Genomic DNA, 17,823 nt, shown 5'->3' on the forward strand with positions numbered 1-17,823 from the left:
CACCCGCGTCTTTGGGCCGAGTTAATGTTTCCCAACGGAGTCTCGGGTGTTTTGACGCCCATACGAAGTTCCTAAATTGTCGCCGAATTCCATCCCAAAACGATGCTGGGATGTAGGTGGGAATTGTGTGAAGTAAGTACAATAGTTTGGGTAGAATGGTCATCTTTAATATATTAATGCGACTGAACCATGAGAAACTCGTCCGCTCCCAAGCGGCTAAGTTAGTGTCCAGTCTGGAAAGAAAAGGCTGAAAGTTCAGAGGAAACAATCTGGAGAGATCCGAGGGTAGTCGAATGCCAAAGTAAGTTATTACATTATCCGTGGGCCACTTAAAGGGATAGTGTGACCTCAAGACCCGAACCATCTCGTTGGATAGAGACACGTTCAGGGCCTCGGATTTGTGCATATTGATCTTAAAATTGGACCACCTACCGAATCCCTCCAGGAGATCCACCAAGTTAGCTAGGGAGGACGTTGGGTTGGTTATATATATTAAGAGATCATCGGCGAATGTGGAGCATTTATATTCTTTACCAGCTACTTTGATTCCACGAATCTCACGGTTGTTACGAATGGCGGCCAAAAGATGTTCCATGATCAGTATATAAAGAAGGGGGGATAAGGGGCAGCCCTGTCGGGTACCGTTATGGATGGCAAAGGGGGCTGAAATTGAACCGTTAATTTTTAAACTGGCTGCCGGAGATTTGTATAGTGAGAGGATTTTAGCGCAAAAGGAGGGACCGAGGTCAATATGTTTAAGAGTTTGTGAGAGGGAAGGCCATGAGATTCTATCGAATGCCTTCTCGGCATCAAGGGATAGAACCATCAGCGGTATTTTATGGGTCTTTGCAAAGTGTATAATATCAATAGTTTTTACGGTATTGTCCCTTGCCTCTCTTCCCGGGACAAAGCCCACCTGATCCGGGTGGATCAGCGAGGGGAGTAGTGAGTTTAGCCTATTATCTATTAATTTAGCGAAAATTTTTAAATCAATATTTAAAAGGGAAATAGGACGGTAGCTTTTGCAAATATGCGGGTCTTTTCCTGGTTTAGGAATTACTGTCACATAAGCAGCCAAGGATTGATCCGGGAATGGGCAGGACTCGTAGATAGAGTTAAATGCGACCATCATCAATGGAGACAATAGGTCTGCAAATGTTTTGTAGAATTTTCCTGTAAATCCGTATGCCAGATTTTTAGCGTAAACATCTTAATGAGTCACCCCTCCAGAGCGTCACCAGGTGTAATGCCAAGCTGTAGATCTATATTCAATGTGAATGTAATCTGACTGCTGGAGATGAGCAAAACAAATGACAGGATCTTCGTCCAGCAGCCACATGGGTACTCTGAAATTCCTACCAACTGATGGAATCTTGGGTGGCTATACCGATAACTTGGCCTCGCAAAGTCACGATGTAGCCATGACATTGTGTGGGGACCTATTAATTAGAAAAGACACCAGTGATGCCGGCAGCGGCTGGAAAGTTCTTTGGCCCCTCGTCTGGCTGCCACAGATATGGTCCGGAGAAATCATTTTGCTCAACATTGATGCTAATACAAAAATATATTTTGCAGCAGCTATTATTGACATATAACACCATCCAGGCAAGAGAAACAAATGACATCAATACTATAGTAATAGAATAAAAAAAAAGGTTTTCATTTTGTTTTACATATTGACCTAGTGGAAAACATAAGTATATACATACAGGCAGGATGGCGCTCCGGTTCGTATGTCACCGATCGTAACCCTGACATCATCACTATCGGTGTCGCTGTCATCATCAGTGCAGCTCTGCAAGACCTGAATTCAAATATACAATGTGGTAAGTGCAGGACTGTAATATAAGAAAGCAAAACTACATATTTTTTTAATGTTTCTTTGAAAGATCTAACTTTTTCAGGCATTGACTATGTACAATAGCACCTCTCGGACAAATAAAGGGGCGGCATGCCTACATAGTTCATTTTTCCAGGCCATATAGCCAGTCACCGGGATTATGTGGGGAGAAGATAGTATGAATGTGGTCTATGCCAGACCATGAGCAGAAAAGAGAATTATGGAGTAGTACACCTGCTAACAATGCAAAAAAAAGCCAGTGATGACCTCATATTCTACAATGACATGGAATAGGAAAGATAAAAACAACTCCCTGTCAAAAATTCTAAAAACTTACATTCATTAAATCTAAATAATTTCCTTTTGTTTCTCTTTAAAACAGACCAAGACAGACCATTAGACTTACCTGCAGTAACTCCTCCTTGTGCTCCATGCTCCCAATAGAGATATCTGGCAATGGGTCACATGACTTGGTATGGCTGCAGATGCAAAAATATGAGAATTAGGTTGGACGTCTAAGAAACCATAAACCAAGAGTCTAAGTAGTTATAAGCAAAAATGACATGCCATCGGGAATAAGAGCAAAAAGAGACCCTGGGTTAAGAACAAAGAGTTCCTTTAAAACTCCTTTATCAGAGTGAATTTTCATTTTAATGCTTTGTTTTTTTTGGTACACTTCTTTTACAGTCATAGCTTTTTTATTTTACTGTCAACATAGTCCTATAGGATTTTCAACATACCATTTATTTTACCATATAATGTACTAAAAGAAAAATATGGAGGAAAAAAAAATCCAAATGGGGTGAAATGGTGGAAAAAAAAATGTATTTCCAGTGTTATTGTGTAGGGTAGGAGGAGAAGACGGAAGGAGGAAAAAGAACAAGGAAGGAAGGAAGGAAGGAAGGAAGGAGGAAAAAGAACAAGGAAGGAAGGAAGGAAGGAAGGAAGGAGGAAAAAGAACAAGGAAGGAAGGAAGGAAGGAAGGAAGGAGGAAAAAGAACAAGGAAGGAAGGAAGGAAGGAAGGAGGAAAAAGAACAAGGAAGGAAGGAAGGAGGAAAAAGAACAAGGAAGGAAGGAAGGAGGAAAAAGAACAAGGAAGGAAGGAAGGAGGAAAAAGAACAAGGAAGGAAGGAAGGAGGAAAAAGAACAAGGAAGGAAGGAAGGAGGAAAAAGAACAAGGAAGGAAGGAAGGAGGAAAAAGAACAAGGAAGGAAGGAAGGAGGAAAAAGAACAAGGAAGGAAGGAAGGAGGAAAAAGAACAAGGAAGGAAGGAAGGAGGAAAAAGAACAAGGAAGGAAGGAAGGAGGAAAAAGAACAAGGAAGGAAGGAAGGAGGAAAAAGAACAAGGAAGGAAGGAAGGAGGAAAAAGAACAAGGAAGGAAGGAAGGAGGAAAAAGAACAAGGAAGGAAGGAGGAAAAAGAACAAGGAAGGAAGGAGGAAAAAGAACAAGGAAGGAAGGAGGAAAAAGAACAAGGAAGGAAGGAGGAAAAAGAACAAGGAAGGAAGGAGGAAAAAGAACAAGGAAGGAAGGAGGAAAAAGAACAAGGAAGGAAGGAGGAAAAAGAACAAGGAAGGAAGGAGGAAAAAGAACAAGGAAGGAAGGAGGAAAAAGAACAAGGAAGGAAGGAGGAAAAAGAACAAGGAAGGAAGGAGGAAAAAGAACAAGGAAGGAAGGAGGAAAAAGAACAAGGAAGGAAGGAGGAAAAAGAACAAGGAAGGAAGGAGGAAAAAGAACAAGGAAGGAAGGAAGAAGGAAAAAGAACAAGGAAGGGGGAAAAAGGAGGATGGAAGAAGAAGATCTGGCAACATGTACAATTATGGAGATACCAAATGTTATCCATAATAGAGGGTTAAACAGTAAAAAGTAAATATATTTTTGAAGGTGCTTTTGACATTAATTTCTCACTAGATGTAGGTAACAACCCATCACAGGAAAAGCAAAAAAAAGCTACAGATGCTCATAAGTTCAGTTATATGTAATAATGAGAAATGACAGGGAAAAATTATTGAATTACGCTTACTGAGTAGTACTTAACACTTTGTACAAAAGTCATGGTTGGTGATAACAGCTTCAAGACACCTTCTGTATGGAGATGTAGTAGAGAATTAGTTGCCTGCATTGCTCAGGTGATTTTGGCCCATTCTTTCACACAAACATTTAAAATCTGAAGATTCTGTCGGCTTCTATTAACTTTGAGCTTTAGTTCCTTCCATATATTGGATCTAGTTCAGGTGATTGGCTGGACTGTTCTAGTAGCTTTTATTTTCTTCTCTCTCTCTGAAACTAATTGTGTTTCCTTGGTTGGAATCATTGTCTTGCTGAAATGTCCACCCTCATTTTATTTTCAATCATTCTGGTAGATAGCAGCAGGTTTTTAACAAGAACGTCTAGGTACATTTGTCCATTCAGTCTTCCTTCAATCACACGAAGTTTGCCAGTTTAATATGCTGAAAAACAGCCCCAGACCATGATGTTCCCACCTCCAAACTTCACTATTGGTATGGGGTTTTGGGGGTGATATGCAGTGCCTTTTGGTCTCCAAACATGGTGTGTATTAAGGCATCCAAAGAGTTCAATTTTGGTCTCATCTGACCAGACTACATTCTTATAGTATTTCACAGGCTTGTCAAAATCTTGTTGAGCAATCTTTAAATGCACCTGAACATACTTTTGTTCAACAAAGGATACTTGCATGTTGTGTGTATACATAGGCCATAGACATTGAGGGCATTACTTATGGATTTCTTTGAAACAATTGTACCTGCTAATTTCAGGTGTTTCTGTAGCTCTCCAAAGGTGATTATTTGCTCTTGACTAGAGATGAGCGAACCGGTCGTGGTTTGGCTCGAGTTCGGTTCGCCGAACGGAGGTCCCGTTCGAGTTCGGTTCGTCGAACGGAGGTCCCGTTCGAGTTCGGTTCGTCGAACGTTCGACGAACCGAACTCGAACTGCATAGGAAACAATGGCAGGCATTCACAAACACATAAAAACACCTAGAAAACACCCTCAAAAGGTGTCCAAAAGGTGACAAACAACTCACAACACAACACAAACACATGGGAAAGTGACAAGAACAAATTCTCATGCGAAAACAAAAGAGCGTAACGAGGAAAAAGAGGACGAGACACAGATATAGGCATGGCACGCCCTTCTAAAATCATGTAAAACACCGCAAGGTGACTTCAAGCGGAGTCTCCCTTTTTTCAAAAAATTGGGCCCCACACACACCCACCCATTCAGTGGCAGCACTTGTGCCCTAGTTGTACACTTCACAGCTAGATTTGCATCAAGCACAATCAAAAATACGCCATTCTTAACCGTCCCCAGGATGACACCGGGGTAGGTAGCAAAGTCTTTCCTGATCCCAGCTCTGTTCATCTTGGATCATTTTTAAAAACAATGTAAGTAAGGGTTACTCCAAGCGGAGTCTCCCTTTTTTCAAAAAATTGGGCCACACAGACACCCCATCAGTGGCAGCACTTGTGCCCTAGTTGGAAACAGGATGTTTTGATTTGCATCAAGCACATTCCAAATCCACAAGCATTTACTCTCCCCAGGATGACACAGGGGTAGTAAATTCCTTGTGGATCCATGACTTGTTCATTTTGATGAACGTTAGTCTGTCCACATTGTGACTGGACAGACGCGTGCGCTTATCTGTCAGCACACACCCAGCAGCACTGAAGACACGTTCAGAGACAACGCTGGCAGCTGGACACGACAAAATCTCCAAGAAGTAACTGGAGAGCTCTGGCCATTTTTCAAGATTTGAAGCCCAAAATGAGCAAGGCTCCATTTGCAAAGTCATGGCATCGATGTTCATTTGGAGATACTCCTGTATCATCCTCTCCAGCCGTTGACTATGTGTCAGACTTGTTGTCTCTGTTGGCCTTGCAAAGGAGGGTCTAAAAAAATTATGAAAAGATTCCATAAAATTGCTGTTACCAGCACCAGATACAGTCCTACTGGTACGAGTAGACTGTTGAAGATGACGAGACCATCCCATGTTTGTCAAGTTACAACTGGGAGATTCACTCCCTGCACCTGCACGGTTGTTTGGTGGAAAAGCCGAGCTAAGATCGAGTAACAGCTTCTGCTGATACTCCTGCATACGTGCGTCCCTTTCTATGGCTGGAATTATGTCACAAAATTTGGACTTGTACCGGGGATCTAATAGTGTGGCAAGCCAGTAGTCATCATCACTTCTAATTTTGACAATATGAGGGTCATGTTGGAGGTAGTGCAGCAAGAAAGCACTCATGTGTCTTGCGCAGCCATGCGGACCAAGTCCACGCTGTGTTTGTGGCATAGAGGTGCTAACCGTTCTTTCTTCCTCTGACATCTCCCCCCAACCTCTTTCAACTGAAATTTGACCAAGGTCTCCCTCATCCGCTGAGTCTTCCATGTCCATGGACAGTTCGTCCTCCATTTCTTCATGTTCTCCTGCACCTTCCTCAACATTTCGCCTGCTACCATGCGCCCTTGTTGATCCCTGTCCCCCATGGTCCCATGCCTGCCGCGTTGGTGATGATGAACGTCTGGACCTTGGTGATGTTGTTGTGTCTTGCGCATATGAATCCTCCTGTAGTTCCTCCCCTTCCTGTTGTCCCACCCCCTGACTCCGAATAGTGTTTAGCGTGTGCTCCAGCATGTAAATGACTGGAATTGTCATGCTGATAATGGCATTGTCAGCGCTAAACATATTCGTCGCCATGTCGAAACTGTGCAGAAGGGTGCATAGGTCCTTGATCTGAGACCACTCCATCAGGGTGATCTGCCCCACCTCTGCATCTCGTTGGCCCAGGCTATACGTCATGACGTATTGCACCAGGGCTCGGCGGTGCTGCCACAGTCGCTGTAACATGTGGAGAGTCGAATTCCAGCGTGTCGCCACATCGCATTTCAGGCGATGAACCGGCAGGCCGAAAGACTTCTGGAGCGATGCAAGTCGCTCAGCTGCGGCGCTTGAACGGCGGAAGTGAGCAGACAGTTTTCGTGCCCTGGTCAAAAGGCCATCTAGGCCGGGATAGTGTGTTAAAAATTGCTGGACAACAAGGTTCAACACGTGAGCCCTACAAGGTACGTGTGTCACCTTGCCCAGGCGAAGGGCCGCACCCAGGTTTGCAGCATTGTCGCACACGGCCTTACCAGGCTGCAGGTTGAGTGGAGACAACCATTTATTAAACTCGGACCGCAGAGCGGACCACAACTCCTCAGCTGTGTGACTCTTATTCCCAAGACATGTCAAGCTAAAGACCGCCTGATGATGTTGCGCTCTGCTGCCAGCATAGTAATGAGGGGTGCGTGATTCCTTCTGCGCAGTGAGAACGCTGGTGGCCTGACCAGGCAGGCTTGGGGCGGAGGTGGAGGACCCAGATGAGGTGGAGGAGGCAGAAACAGTGGCGGAACTTGGACAGACAGAGGATTGACACACAAGTCGTGGGGACGGCAAGACTTGTGCAGCAGACCCTTCACCATCTATCACCATAGTTACCCAGTGCCCAGTCAGCAACATGTAACATCCCTGTCCATGCTTACTGGTCCAAGTATCGGTGGTAAAATGCACCCGTTGACACACAGAGTTTCTCAAGAAAGTGGTGATGTTGTGTGCGACATGCTGGTGTAGCGCGGGCACACCTTTCTTAGAGAAGTAGTGGCGACTGGGCATCTGGTACTGGGGCACAGCGACAGACATAAGGTCTCTAAAATCCTGTGTGTCCACCAGGCGGAAAGGCAGCATTTCGGTAGCCAAGAGCTTACAGAGGGATAAAGTCAACCTCTTAGCTTTGTCATGGGTCACAGGAAATGGCATTTTATTTGTCCACATCTGAGGGACAGAGATCTGGCTGCTGTGTGTAGACGGTGTTGAGTAGGGTGTCCCTGGAAAAATGCAGGTTTGTGGGGAAAGTGCAGGCGGAGACATGATGTTGCCTTCATCCAACGTTGGTGCTATCGATGTCTGAGAGAGCTGTACACACGCGCTTGTTTCTCCTTCCAAACCAACTGACGACCTACCAAGCAAACTGCCTGTTGCGGTTACAGTGGTGGAAGTTGTGCATGGAAAACCAGGTGTGACAGCTGTCCCCACAGTCCTAGAAGATGAAGAGCGCGCGGATGCACTGGAAGGGGCAGGCTGTGGATGGTTCGCTCCGCTAGGCCGCATTGCAGCACGGTGAGCTTCCCACTGGGACCTATGATATTTATTCATGTGACGATTCATGGAAGAAGTTGTCAAACTGCTGAGGTTTTGACCTCTACTAACAGAATCACGACAAATTTTACACATCACATAATTTGGGCGATCTTTTTCTATGTCAAAAAAGGACCAGGCTACGCAAGGCTTAGAGGGCATGCGACCTGCTGAGCCCCCCCGACTAGTGCTCAGAGGCAGAGTGGTGGCTGATGATCCAGTTGTAAACGTGCTACCAGTGCTCCGACTGTCCAGGAAGTCGCAAGGTAACTTCGTCGTCGGTTGCATCCTCCTCCACCGCCTCTGTGGTGGGATCTAGAACTTCCTCATCAATTGTTGTGTTTGCACTCCCCTCACCCTCAGACCGAGCCTCTTCTTGCCCTGACCGAATATTTAAGTTGTCATCCCAATCTGGTATCTGCGTCTCATCGTCATCAGTATGTTCCTCATTGTCTATAACCACAGGTGTTACAGTTGGTCAAAGGGTCAACATTATGCTCAGAAACTTGGTCCTCACGGCCTGAATTAGAGTCACAAAGGTTCTGGGCATCACTGCAGACCATTTCCTGGTCTGTACTCACTGTAGCTTGGGAGCAGACTTCTGATTCCCAGGCTATAGTGTGACTGAACAGCTCTGCAGACTCAGCCATCTCAGTTCCACCATACTGTGCAGGGCGGATGGAGACTTTAGAGCTGGGAGAAAGCAAGTTTGATTGGGATGACAACTCAGAGGACTGGTGTTTTTTGGATGCGGTAGTTGAGGTGGCGGAGAGGACACTTGTTGGACCACTTGAGATCCATTCAAGCATTTTCCTTTTTTGGCCATCATCTACCTTTGTTCCTGTTGTTCGTGTCCGTAAAAAAGGGAGCACATCGGATTGTCCACGGTAAGTAGTAGACATCTTACTTTTGCTGGTAGATGGTCTATCTTCAGCAGATGTTAATGGAGCTTTGCCACCTTCCCCACGGACAAACGCTTTTTTTCCTTTTCCAACACGCCTCTTCCCCTTTCCACCAGCATCTATCATTTTGCCACTCATGTTGATTGCGACAAGATTGTGCACTTAAAATGTGGTAGTAAAAATTGAGAGGTGGTGTAGATTGCAGCGGTGGTCTAGCTTTATTAACAGCAGAATAATAAAGAATAATTATCCCTGACAATGCAACTACGGCCCTTAAACTGGCAGCATAGTTTGCTAGTATAATGGCTTAGTAACAATGAGTTTGAGTGTGCAATGCAGGCAGACGTGCTGCAAATATCTTTGCACTAGTGGGACTATACAGAAGTCCAATAGCCACGTTTAGGATGCCACTAAGTTCAGTCAGTGTTTGCTAGTATAATGGCTTAGTAACAATGAGTTGGAGTGTGCAAAGGGCAGGAGGGTACAGTGCCAGGGTTGTGGGTCTCTGGGTAGAGGAAAGGAAGCCTGCCTTTCTATCCCTCCTAATGGGGAAATGCAGCGAGGAAATCCCTGACCTTAGCTACACAGACGCTGTCATCTTGTGTAGCTGTTAAACTCTGTTTTCACGGACCTGTCACCTATGGCTCTGACCCTGCCGGTATGAGCCCTTAAAAGGACTGATAGAAAGTGCTATCCCTAAGCTGTACAGCGCTGTGTATGGAGCGTACACAGCAGTATCGGCGATAGGAGCTGCGCCAGTGATGACTGACACCAAGGACGCAGAAGGCAGATAATGGCGTGCTGGAGGAAAATGTCCGGTTTTATAATGCAGGGACATGTGACATGGACATCCTATCACATATGCCGTTGTTTCTCTGGCTAAAAGTCCACTTAGCTGTGTGTGTGTGTCTGGGATTGGCTGACATGCTGGCCTGCCCCCCTACACGCGCGCGCTTAGGGAAGGAAGACAAGGAAAAAGAAAAAAAATACAGCAGTGATCTGAATGCGCTGTTCCCGCACACTATACACTGAAATGTCATAATAGTGTGAGTCACAGAGTGACTTACACCATTACAGTGGAAAGCCAGCTAGGAATTAGCTGTTTTTTTCGCTGCTAGAACCGTTCTCGAACGTATCTAGAACTATCGAGCTTTAGCAAAAAGCTCGAGTTCTAGTTCTATCTAGAACATCCCCCAAAATCACTCAAGCCGCGAACTGGAGAACCACGAACCGCGCTCAACTCTACTCTTGACAACCTTTCGGATAACTCTTTTCACTCCTCTGTCTGAAATCTTGTGGTGAGCACCTGGTTGTGGCTGGTTTATGGTGAAATTAAGTTCCTTCCATTTCTGGATTATGGCCCCAACATTACTCACTGGAACTTTCAATAGCTTAGAAATTCTTCTGAAACCAATGCCATCAGTATGTTTTTCAACAATAAGATTGGAAAGGTCTTGAAACAGGTCACTGGTTTTACACATCATAAGATGTTTCTTGTGTAATGAGAGACCTTTGCATAGGCTATCAGTTGAACCAGCTGATATTTTGCACTAAGTGTCAGGATTGCCTTCTAATTATTGATAGATTTCAGCTAGTGTAATTATTTTTTTATGGCTTTTGGAACTTTTTTTTCTTCATGTGTTCAGTACTTTCCCTCCTTGGTATCATGTGACTCAGTTTTACAAGGTCGCATGTGTGAATGGGGAGCAGATGTGTTAAATTTGGTGTTATCGCTCACACACTCTCTCATATTGGTCATTAGAAGTTTAACATGGCTCCTCATGGCAGCAAGTTCTCTTGGGATCTGAAAAAATAGAATTATTGCGCCACATAAAGAAGGGCAGCATGGTGGCTCAGTGATTAGCACTGTAGTCTTGCAGTGCTGGGGTCCTGGGTTCAATCCCATTAAGGACATCATCTACAAGGAGTTTGTATGTTGTCCCTGTGTTTGCGTGCATTAACTCTGTGTATTCATTTTTCCTCGAACACTCAAAAGACATACTGATAGAGAATTTAGATTGTAAATCTCAATGGGAACAGTGATGATCACTTCTGTGGAATTATTAGAGCTATGTAAGTGAGTAAAATTAAGATGACCGCTAAGACTGCCAGCTGAGCTGCTGCACAATTGCCAAGACAGGTTCCACTCAGAACAGGCTTCCCCATGGTCAACCAAAAAAGTTGTGTGCACGTGCCCAGTGTCATATCCAGAGGTCGTCTTTATAAAATAGATGTATGAGTGCTGCCAGCATTGCTGCAGAGTTAAAGGAGTGGTGGGTCAGTCTGTCAGTGCTTAAACTATATGCAGCACACTGCATCACATTAGTCTGCATGGCTTTCGTCCCAAACAGAAGCCTCTTCTAAAGAAGAGTTCAGATAGTGACAAACGGAAACCAAGTGAGGAGTACAAAGACAAGTGTGTCCTACCTACAGTCAAGCATGGTGGTGGGAGTGTCATGAGTGCTACCGGCTGGGGGGTGGTACAGTTCATTGAGGGAACCATGAATACCAACCTGCACTGTAACATACTGAAGCAGAGCATGATCCCCGTCCCCCAGAAACTAAACCACAGGGCAGTGCTCAAACACAGCCTCAAACACCTCCAAAATAACCAGTTCCTTGCTAAAGAAACTGATGGTAAAGTTGATGGACTAACCAAGCACGTCTCCAGACCTAAACCCTATTTCGCATCTGTGAAGCATGCTCAAATGGAAGGTGGAGGAGCACAAGGTCTCGAACATCCACCAGCTCAGTGATATCGTCATGGAGGATGGAAGAGGACCCAGTGGCTCCTGTGAAGCTCTAGTGAACTCAATGCACAAAAAAGTTAAGGCAGTGCTGGAAAATAATGGTGGCCCCACAAAGTATTTACACTTGGGGATAAGTTAGTAATTTTCACTTAGGGATGTACTCACTTTTGTTGCAAGCGGTTTTGACATTAATGGCTGTGTGTAAGTTAGAGAGCACATCAAAATTTACACTGTTAGGAGGCTATTTTCATACACTGCGTTTTACAGCATGATTTTTTCATTTATTTTATGCAATTAAAAAGCTGCTTTTTACAGCACCAGTAAAACCTATGTGATTCCAGAAATCTCATGCACACTTGCTTTTTTTTCCCCCGACTGAAATTGAAAACGGCTGCATTTTTTTTTAAAAAGCAGCATGTCAATCCTTTCAGCGGTTTTTCCTCCTTTTTTCACCATTGAAAGCAGCGAGTGAAAAACTTTTTTTTTTTGCTGCATTTTTTTGCTGCTTTTATAGCGAATGAAACTAAATTTTATTTAAACATGTACTGTAGACAAATTACATCAAATATGCAGGACAAAAAAAACAAACAACAAATCAAATGCTTTTTTAATGTCAAGAGATCAGGTTTTGCTTTAGAAAAAAACCCTGCAAAATTGCAACGTGTGAACATAGAATTATACAAGCCACACATACTGACTACATATACATACATATATATTATATAAATACATACATACACACACACACACACATATACACACATAAAAAAATAACAAAAAAAAACACAGCAAGTTTGGCATTTTATTGGTACCATTTTGGGATGTATACAAGATGACTGAAAAACATTTCATGTGTCACGATATTTCTTTTCCCTTTATGGTGCTTAACATGTGATAGGTAATTTTATATTTTAATATTTTTAGGGGTTTTTTTTAACTCAGTAAATCACTTTCACAAGTTTCCCCCCCAGAGATTGGATAAACGTGGTCTCATGTGCCATTTTATTCTATAGCTAGACTCATAACATTATCTTCAATATCAGACTTCTACAGATATTCATACATGGATTTTCAAAGTAAAATACAGCAGACTCATCAGGTTATAAGAGATTATGAACAAACAAAAGACAGTTGCACTCTGTAGTGCTAAGATATGTGTAACAATGAATATAGTCATGCATTACTGCTATGGAAAACATGTAAAAAGGATATACTTAACACACAAAAATGGCTAGTTTTATGTGAGCCCAACAGCCAACACGACCTTTTATTGTGTGACATTTTTGCGCGCCAAGTATCTTATTTTTTTCATGTTTTCCATAGCAGTAATGCATGTCTATATTCCTATATTCATTGCTATTGCCTCAGTTCCATTTGCGTTTTGCACGGACGAGTGGAATCCAATAAAACATCAGATTGCATTCGCACCAGTGCAAAACTACGGGGTAGTGTCCATCTGCAATTGATTTCTCATGCCATATCGGCCTGAGAAATTAATTGCAGCACACTGCGTTTGGCAGCGAGTCTCAGCTCACACATACCCATACAAGTCTATGGGAGCATGTGAAACATAGCACTGCACTCGCATGTAATCTGACCGCAGTGCAATCTAGAAGAGACAGGCAGCGGAGGAGATGGGGAGAAAGTGCTCGCCCCCTCTTCTCCACGGCTGTGATCCAATCATAATCGCATGATCCTCGGCTCACACTTGCAGCAGAGAGTCATTAGCATATAATTTCTGATGCTCTCGCAATGGAAACTATGGGCAAGTGGAACCGAGGCCTTACACAAATCTTAGCACTATAGACTACTCAGTAAGCACTTGGAAAGTTTGCACTTGCCATCAGTCTTTATCTTATAGGAGATTTATTACTATATTCAGTTTTTATTGTGAAATCTGGTGCCAGATCCACCTTAAAATGCAGCTAGAATATATAATGGCCATCTAAAACTGGCATTACAACAAACTAATGGGTTTGGGAATATTACAAGAAATTATAATAGCAGTTCCTTAACATTTCAGGTAATACGAGAGCAGTGAAATACCAATTTCAGTGCCCGACTTCCGGTGTGCTATCCAAACTGGCAATATTTATGCCACATGTATTCTGGTAAGAGAAGTTGTGTGGGTCACAGCAAACAATCAATATAATAAAAAGGACTAAAGTTTTGGATAAATTACCCAGGGGTTGATCCCGTCTCTTCGTCATGGTTGAGAGTTGGTGAATCTGAAAATGGAGACATAATGAAAATAGAGGGATCAGTTCTACAGAACATATTCACAATGGCATTTATGACTCTGATACACCAAAATAGACAAAAGGATAAACTGCATGGTGTAAATTGTGTTTTCAGGTAATCAGTTTTATTGCTTTGATATATTTTTTGATTTTTTCCCATTTCACAGAAAAGATCTTAGCACCTTATAAAATATACAAGTATGGATTATGATAGGACAGAAGAGAATATGGGCTGTGACGTCCAGTCTGGCCACTGGTCTACTGACCCGTATTAAACAACCACATAGGCATATACACTATATGCAAAAGGTTTAGGCAGGTGTAAAAAAAAAGTTCTGCAAAGTAACAATATTTAAAAAAAAAAAAAAAAATTAAATAGTTTTATTTTGTTAATTGATGAACATATAGTGAATAAAAAAAACAAAAAAGAAAACTAAAGTCAAAATTTTGTGTGATTGTCTTTTACCATCAACATACCTCAATTAACCTCTAGGTACACTTGTACAGAGTGTTGGAATAATGAATCTGGGAGCTTGTTCCAAACATCTTGGAGAACTGACCAAAGATCTTTTGTGGATTTAGACTTGTGTAAATATAACAACATAACGTGTGCAGTCCTCCCCAATTTTGATACCCAGCCATGAAGAAGCTGACAGCTTTGGGCCTAAAAATAGCAGCCTGCAACTGCCCAGATTTGTCCATCCATTACATACAACCATCCCGACACTTTACCCGGCTCATCCCAATTGCCCTTGTGTGGTGTCAATCGGGGTAATATCAAGGGTTAATGATACCTCACAACCTTAGATAAGTAATGGGGAGGGTCTATGAGACCCCCTGTTACTAATACTGTAAGTGGGGGGAAAAAAACAAACAAAAAACAAACACCGAAAAAAAATCTTTTATTTGAAATAAAATATAAAAACACACCCTTTCTAATATTTATTAGCCCCAAACACCCAATTGTGATATAACGCACACGAGGTCCCACGACGATTCCAGCTCTGCTACATACTGAAGTCACAGCATGCAGGCACAGAACAAGTCCACACGCTGTGGCTTCAGGCAGAGACTGAGTGAGCCTCAGCTGTGACACACTTAGTTTATTTGCAGTTACAGGTGGAGGTTCCCACGGTACCACACCTGTGACTGTAGGTAAACTGATCTTGTTGAACTCCGTAACCTCACCTCAGGTGAAATGAGTGGAGAGACCTGCATCTCCTAGCAGAAAACCAATATCTCAGCATTAAACTTACATCTCCTGGCAGAAAAAAAAAGAAAAAAAAAAAAAGAAAAAAAAAAAAAAAAAAACAACATACTGAAGCGAAGCGGCATCAAAAATGTTTTTTGCACTTTTTGTTAAGAGATGCAGATTTGGTGCTGAAATTTATGCCCATATTCCTGCACCAAATCTGCATCTCCAGGGAAAGTAAAAAAAAAAAAAAAAAAGGCATCAATACCACACGGTTTTCTGCCATGAGATGCATATCAATTCACCTGAGGTGAGATCCCCAAGTTCAATGAGGTCACCTGATATCAGTTTACCTGCGGTCACAGGTGGGTACCGTGGAAACCTCCAGCTCTGACCACACTGAGTGATGTCACTCGCTGTGACTTCAGTATGTATCTAGCAGAGCTGGGATCATCGGATAACCTCGTGTGGATTGCGTTGGAACTGGGTTTTACTGTATTTTATTTCAAATAAAGGATTTTTTTGGCGTTTGTGTTTGTTTATAGTAATAGTAATGGGGGGAGGGTGTCTCCCATTACTAATCTAGGACTTAGTGGCAGCTATGAGCTGTTATTAACTCCTGATATTACCTCAATTGCCACCGCTCCAGTGCAATAGGGATGAGTTGGGCAAAGTGCCGGGATTGTCGCATCTAATGGAAGCAACAATTCGGGGTGCCTGCAAGCTGCTATTTTTAGGCTGGGGGTGCTGAATAACTATGAATCTCCACCAGCCCGGGAATACCAGCCCCTAACATTTGGCTTGCTCACGGCGGAGTATCAAGATTGGGGAGGGACCACATGCATTTTTAATATGCATTACAACCGCCTCTTGAAGGAAGAAGGGTTTGCAGAGTGTTCTGGGGCTAAATCCTGGAAAGATCAGTGTTATGAAAGGAGCAGACCAACACATCCATATTATATGTGATGAGTGATGAGCGAGGGTGCTTGGCAATATCTGATCGAATATTGTGCAAGTGCTCGATTTCCCGGATGGAAAATTCTCTCTTACTCATTTCTCTCGAAGGCCCAGGGAAGGAGAGATCTCATCCCTGGCCCTCCCGTTAGGGTCTTTCGGAAAAATGCTCGAGTTTCTCATTGACTTTCATTATGCTCGTTACTAAAGTTGAGCTTGTCCAAGCATCTGACCTGCTCAATTTGAGTACCGAGCTTTCTAGTGTTCACTCATCATTAATGTTATCAGTTCTGGAGGTATGTGAAAATATAAAAGCAGCAGCAGAGGTGGTGGTGTCAGACTGCTAGATACAGGTTTAGGGTATGGTTCCACTTGCGTATGACTCATGTGAGTCTCACATCGGTATTATCCAGCACAGCGAACACTCTCCTGACAAGAGTGGGTTGGCTGCATATATTTCCATGCAGCCGACCCGCGCGTCAGGAAAGTGAGCGCCATGCCGGGTGATGCTGAGGCGAGACTCGCATGAGTCATACGCAAGTGGAACAATACCCTTAAAGGAATGTTAAGAGAATTGGAAAGGCAGAAGAGGTGGATGTAGGGGAGTTTATTACATAGACTTGAATGGGCGAGTCTCATCTGAAATATGGAGGAGACTAACGCATGGTGCAATTTATGGGTGGCATGGTGGCACAGTGGTTAGCACCACAGTCTTGCCGTGCTGGGGTCCTGTGTTCTAATCCCATCTGCAAGGAGTTTGTATGTTCTCCCCGTGTTTGTTTGTGTTTCTTCCCACACTCCAAAGACATACTGGTAGGGAATTTAGATTGTAAGCCCCAATGGCGACAGTGTTGCTGATGTATGTAAAACGCTGCGGAATATGTTGACGCTACATAAAAAGATTATTATTCCCCACCATCCACACACTCTGATTTGTTCAGATAAATTTGTCTCGCACTCTCACAGACTATTCAATAACATTGGTTCCTGTGTGATCCAATTTTAACATGGACAAAACATGTACGTATAATATGCTTGCCTGAACGAACCTATGTACTACGTTTAATAGCTTTATCTTTTAATAGGAAAAAGACAGGTGGGAACCAAAAATACTATGTGAAGCAGATAAACTGTAACCTGCCCACTGTTCAAGGAAGAAAGACTGTAGAATAGTAATATCTGTGCATGATCACTATTAGGATTGATCTGCAGTGCAAGTAGGAAAAATGCAAACAACCATAAGAACTGACTAAACTAGGGAGTATGTAAACAAAAAAACATCAAAAAACCCCTAAAAATGTACTTATTAGATTAAAATCAGGTATCCAAAAAAACCAAGCAAACAATTAGGGTAAAGTGCTCAAGTATTTAGGGTAGGGATTGGACCAATCACCCTCTTACTTTCCCTACCTGTCCGCGAAGGTTGGCACCCTAAGATCACGAAATGGCGCCCCCACTCAACGACTGCTCGCCCTTCTTCCCCTGCACTGGTCTAAGCATGCAGCTAATCTGGGAATAACGGGAGTGCTGGGGTTACCTCTTATTACAAAAGCAAATTCTGCAATGCAGAGAAATGACGCTCAATAGTCCTAAATCAGTGAATATAATAGCAGGGACTAAAACTTAACATTTAATCTAACAATTAGAGTTGAGCGGATTGCTAATAATCAGGGAAAGGGAAAACACCGAATCCGGATCGCGCACCCGGATTCCCGCGTCCGACCCGGATCTACCGCTGAAACCGCGCGGATC

The 17,823-nt window shown here is 43.2% G+C and overlaps 1 protein-coding gene across 1 annotated transcript in view; it reads right to left on the minus strand.

Annotated features, from left to right (window-relative positions):
- The window catches only part of LOC142251248 (uncharacterized), a 103,430-nt gene that overhangs the window by 75,917 nt on the left and 9,690 nt on the right, over positions 1–17,823 (minus strand). Inside the window, exons 2-4 of the mRNA XM_075323876.1 lie at positions 13,868–13,913; positions 2,247–2,319; positions 1,710–1,804 (exon numbers count right to left, since the gene is read on the minus strand). Of these exons, the coding sequence (XP_075179991.1) occupies positions 1,710–1,804; positions 2,247–2,319; positions 13,868–13,913 (214 nt within the window). The remainder of the gene's footprint in view (positions 1–1,709; positions 1,805–2,246; positions 2,320–13,867; positions 13,914–17,823) is intronic.

This window comes from Anomaloglossus baeobatrachus, chromosome 9, assembly GCF_048569485.1.
Source record: "Anomaloglossus baeobatrachus isolate aAnoBae1 chromosome 9, aAnoBae1.hap1, whole genome shotgun sequence".
NCBI classification, from domain to species: domain Eukaryota; kingdom Metazoa; phylum Chordata; class Amphibia; order Anura; family Aromobatidae; genus Anomaloglossus; species Anomaloglossus baeobatrachus.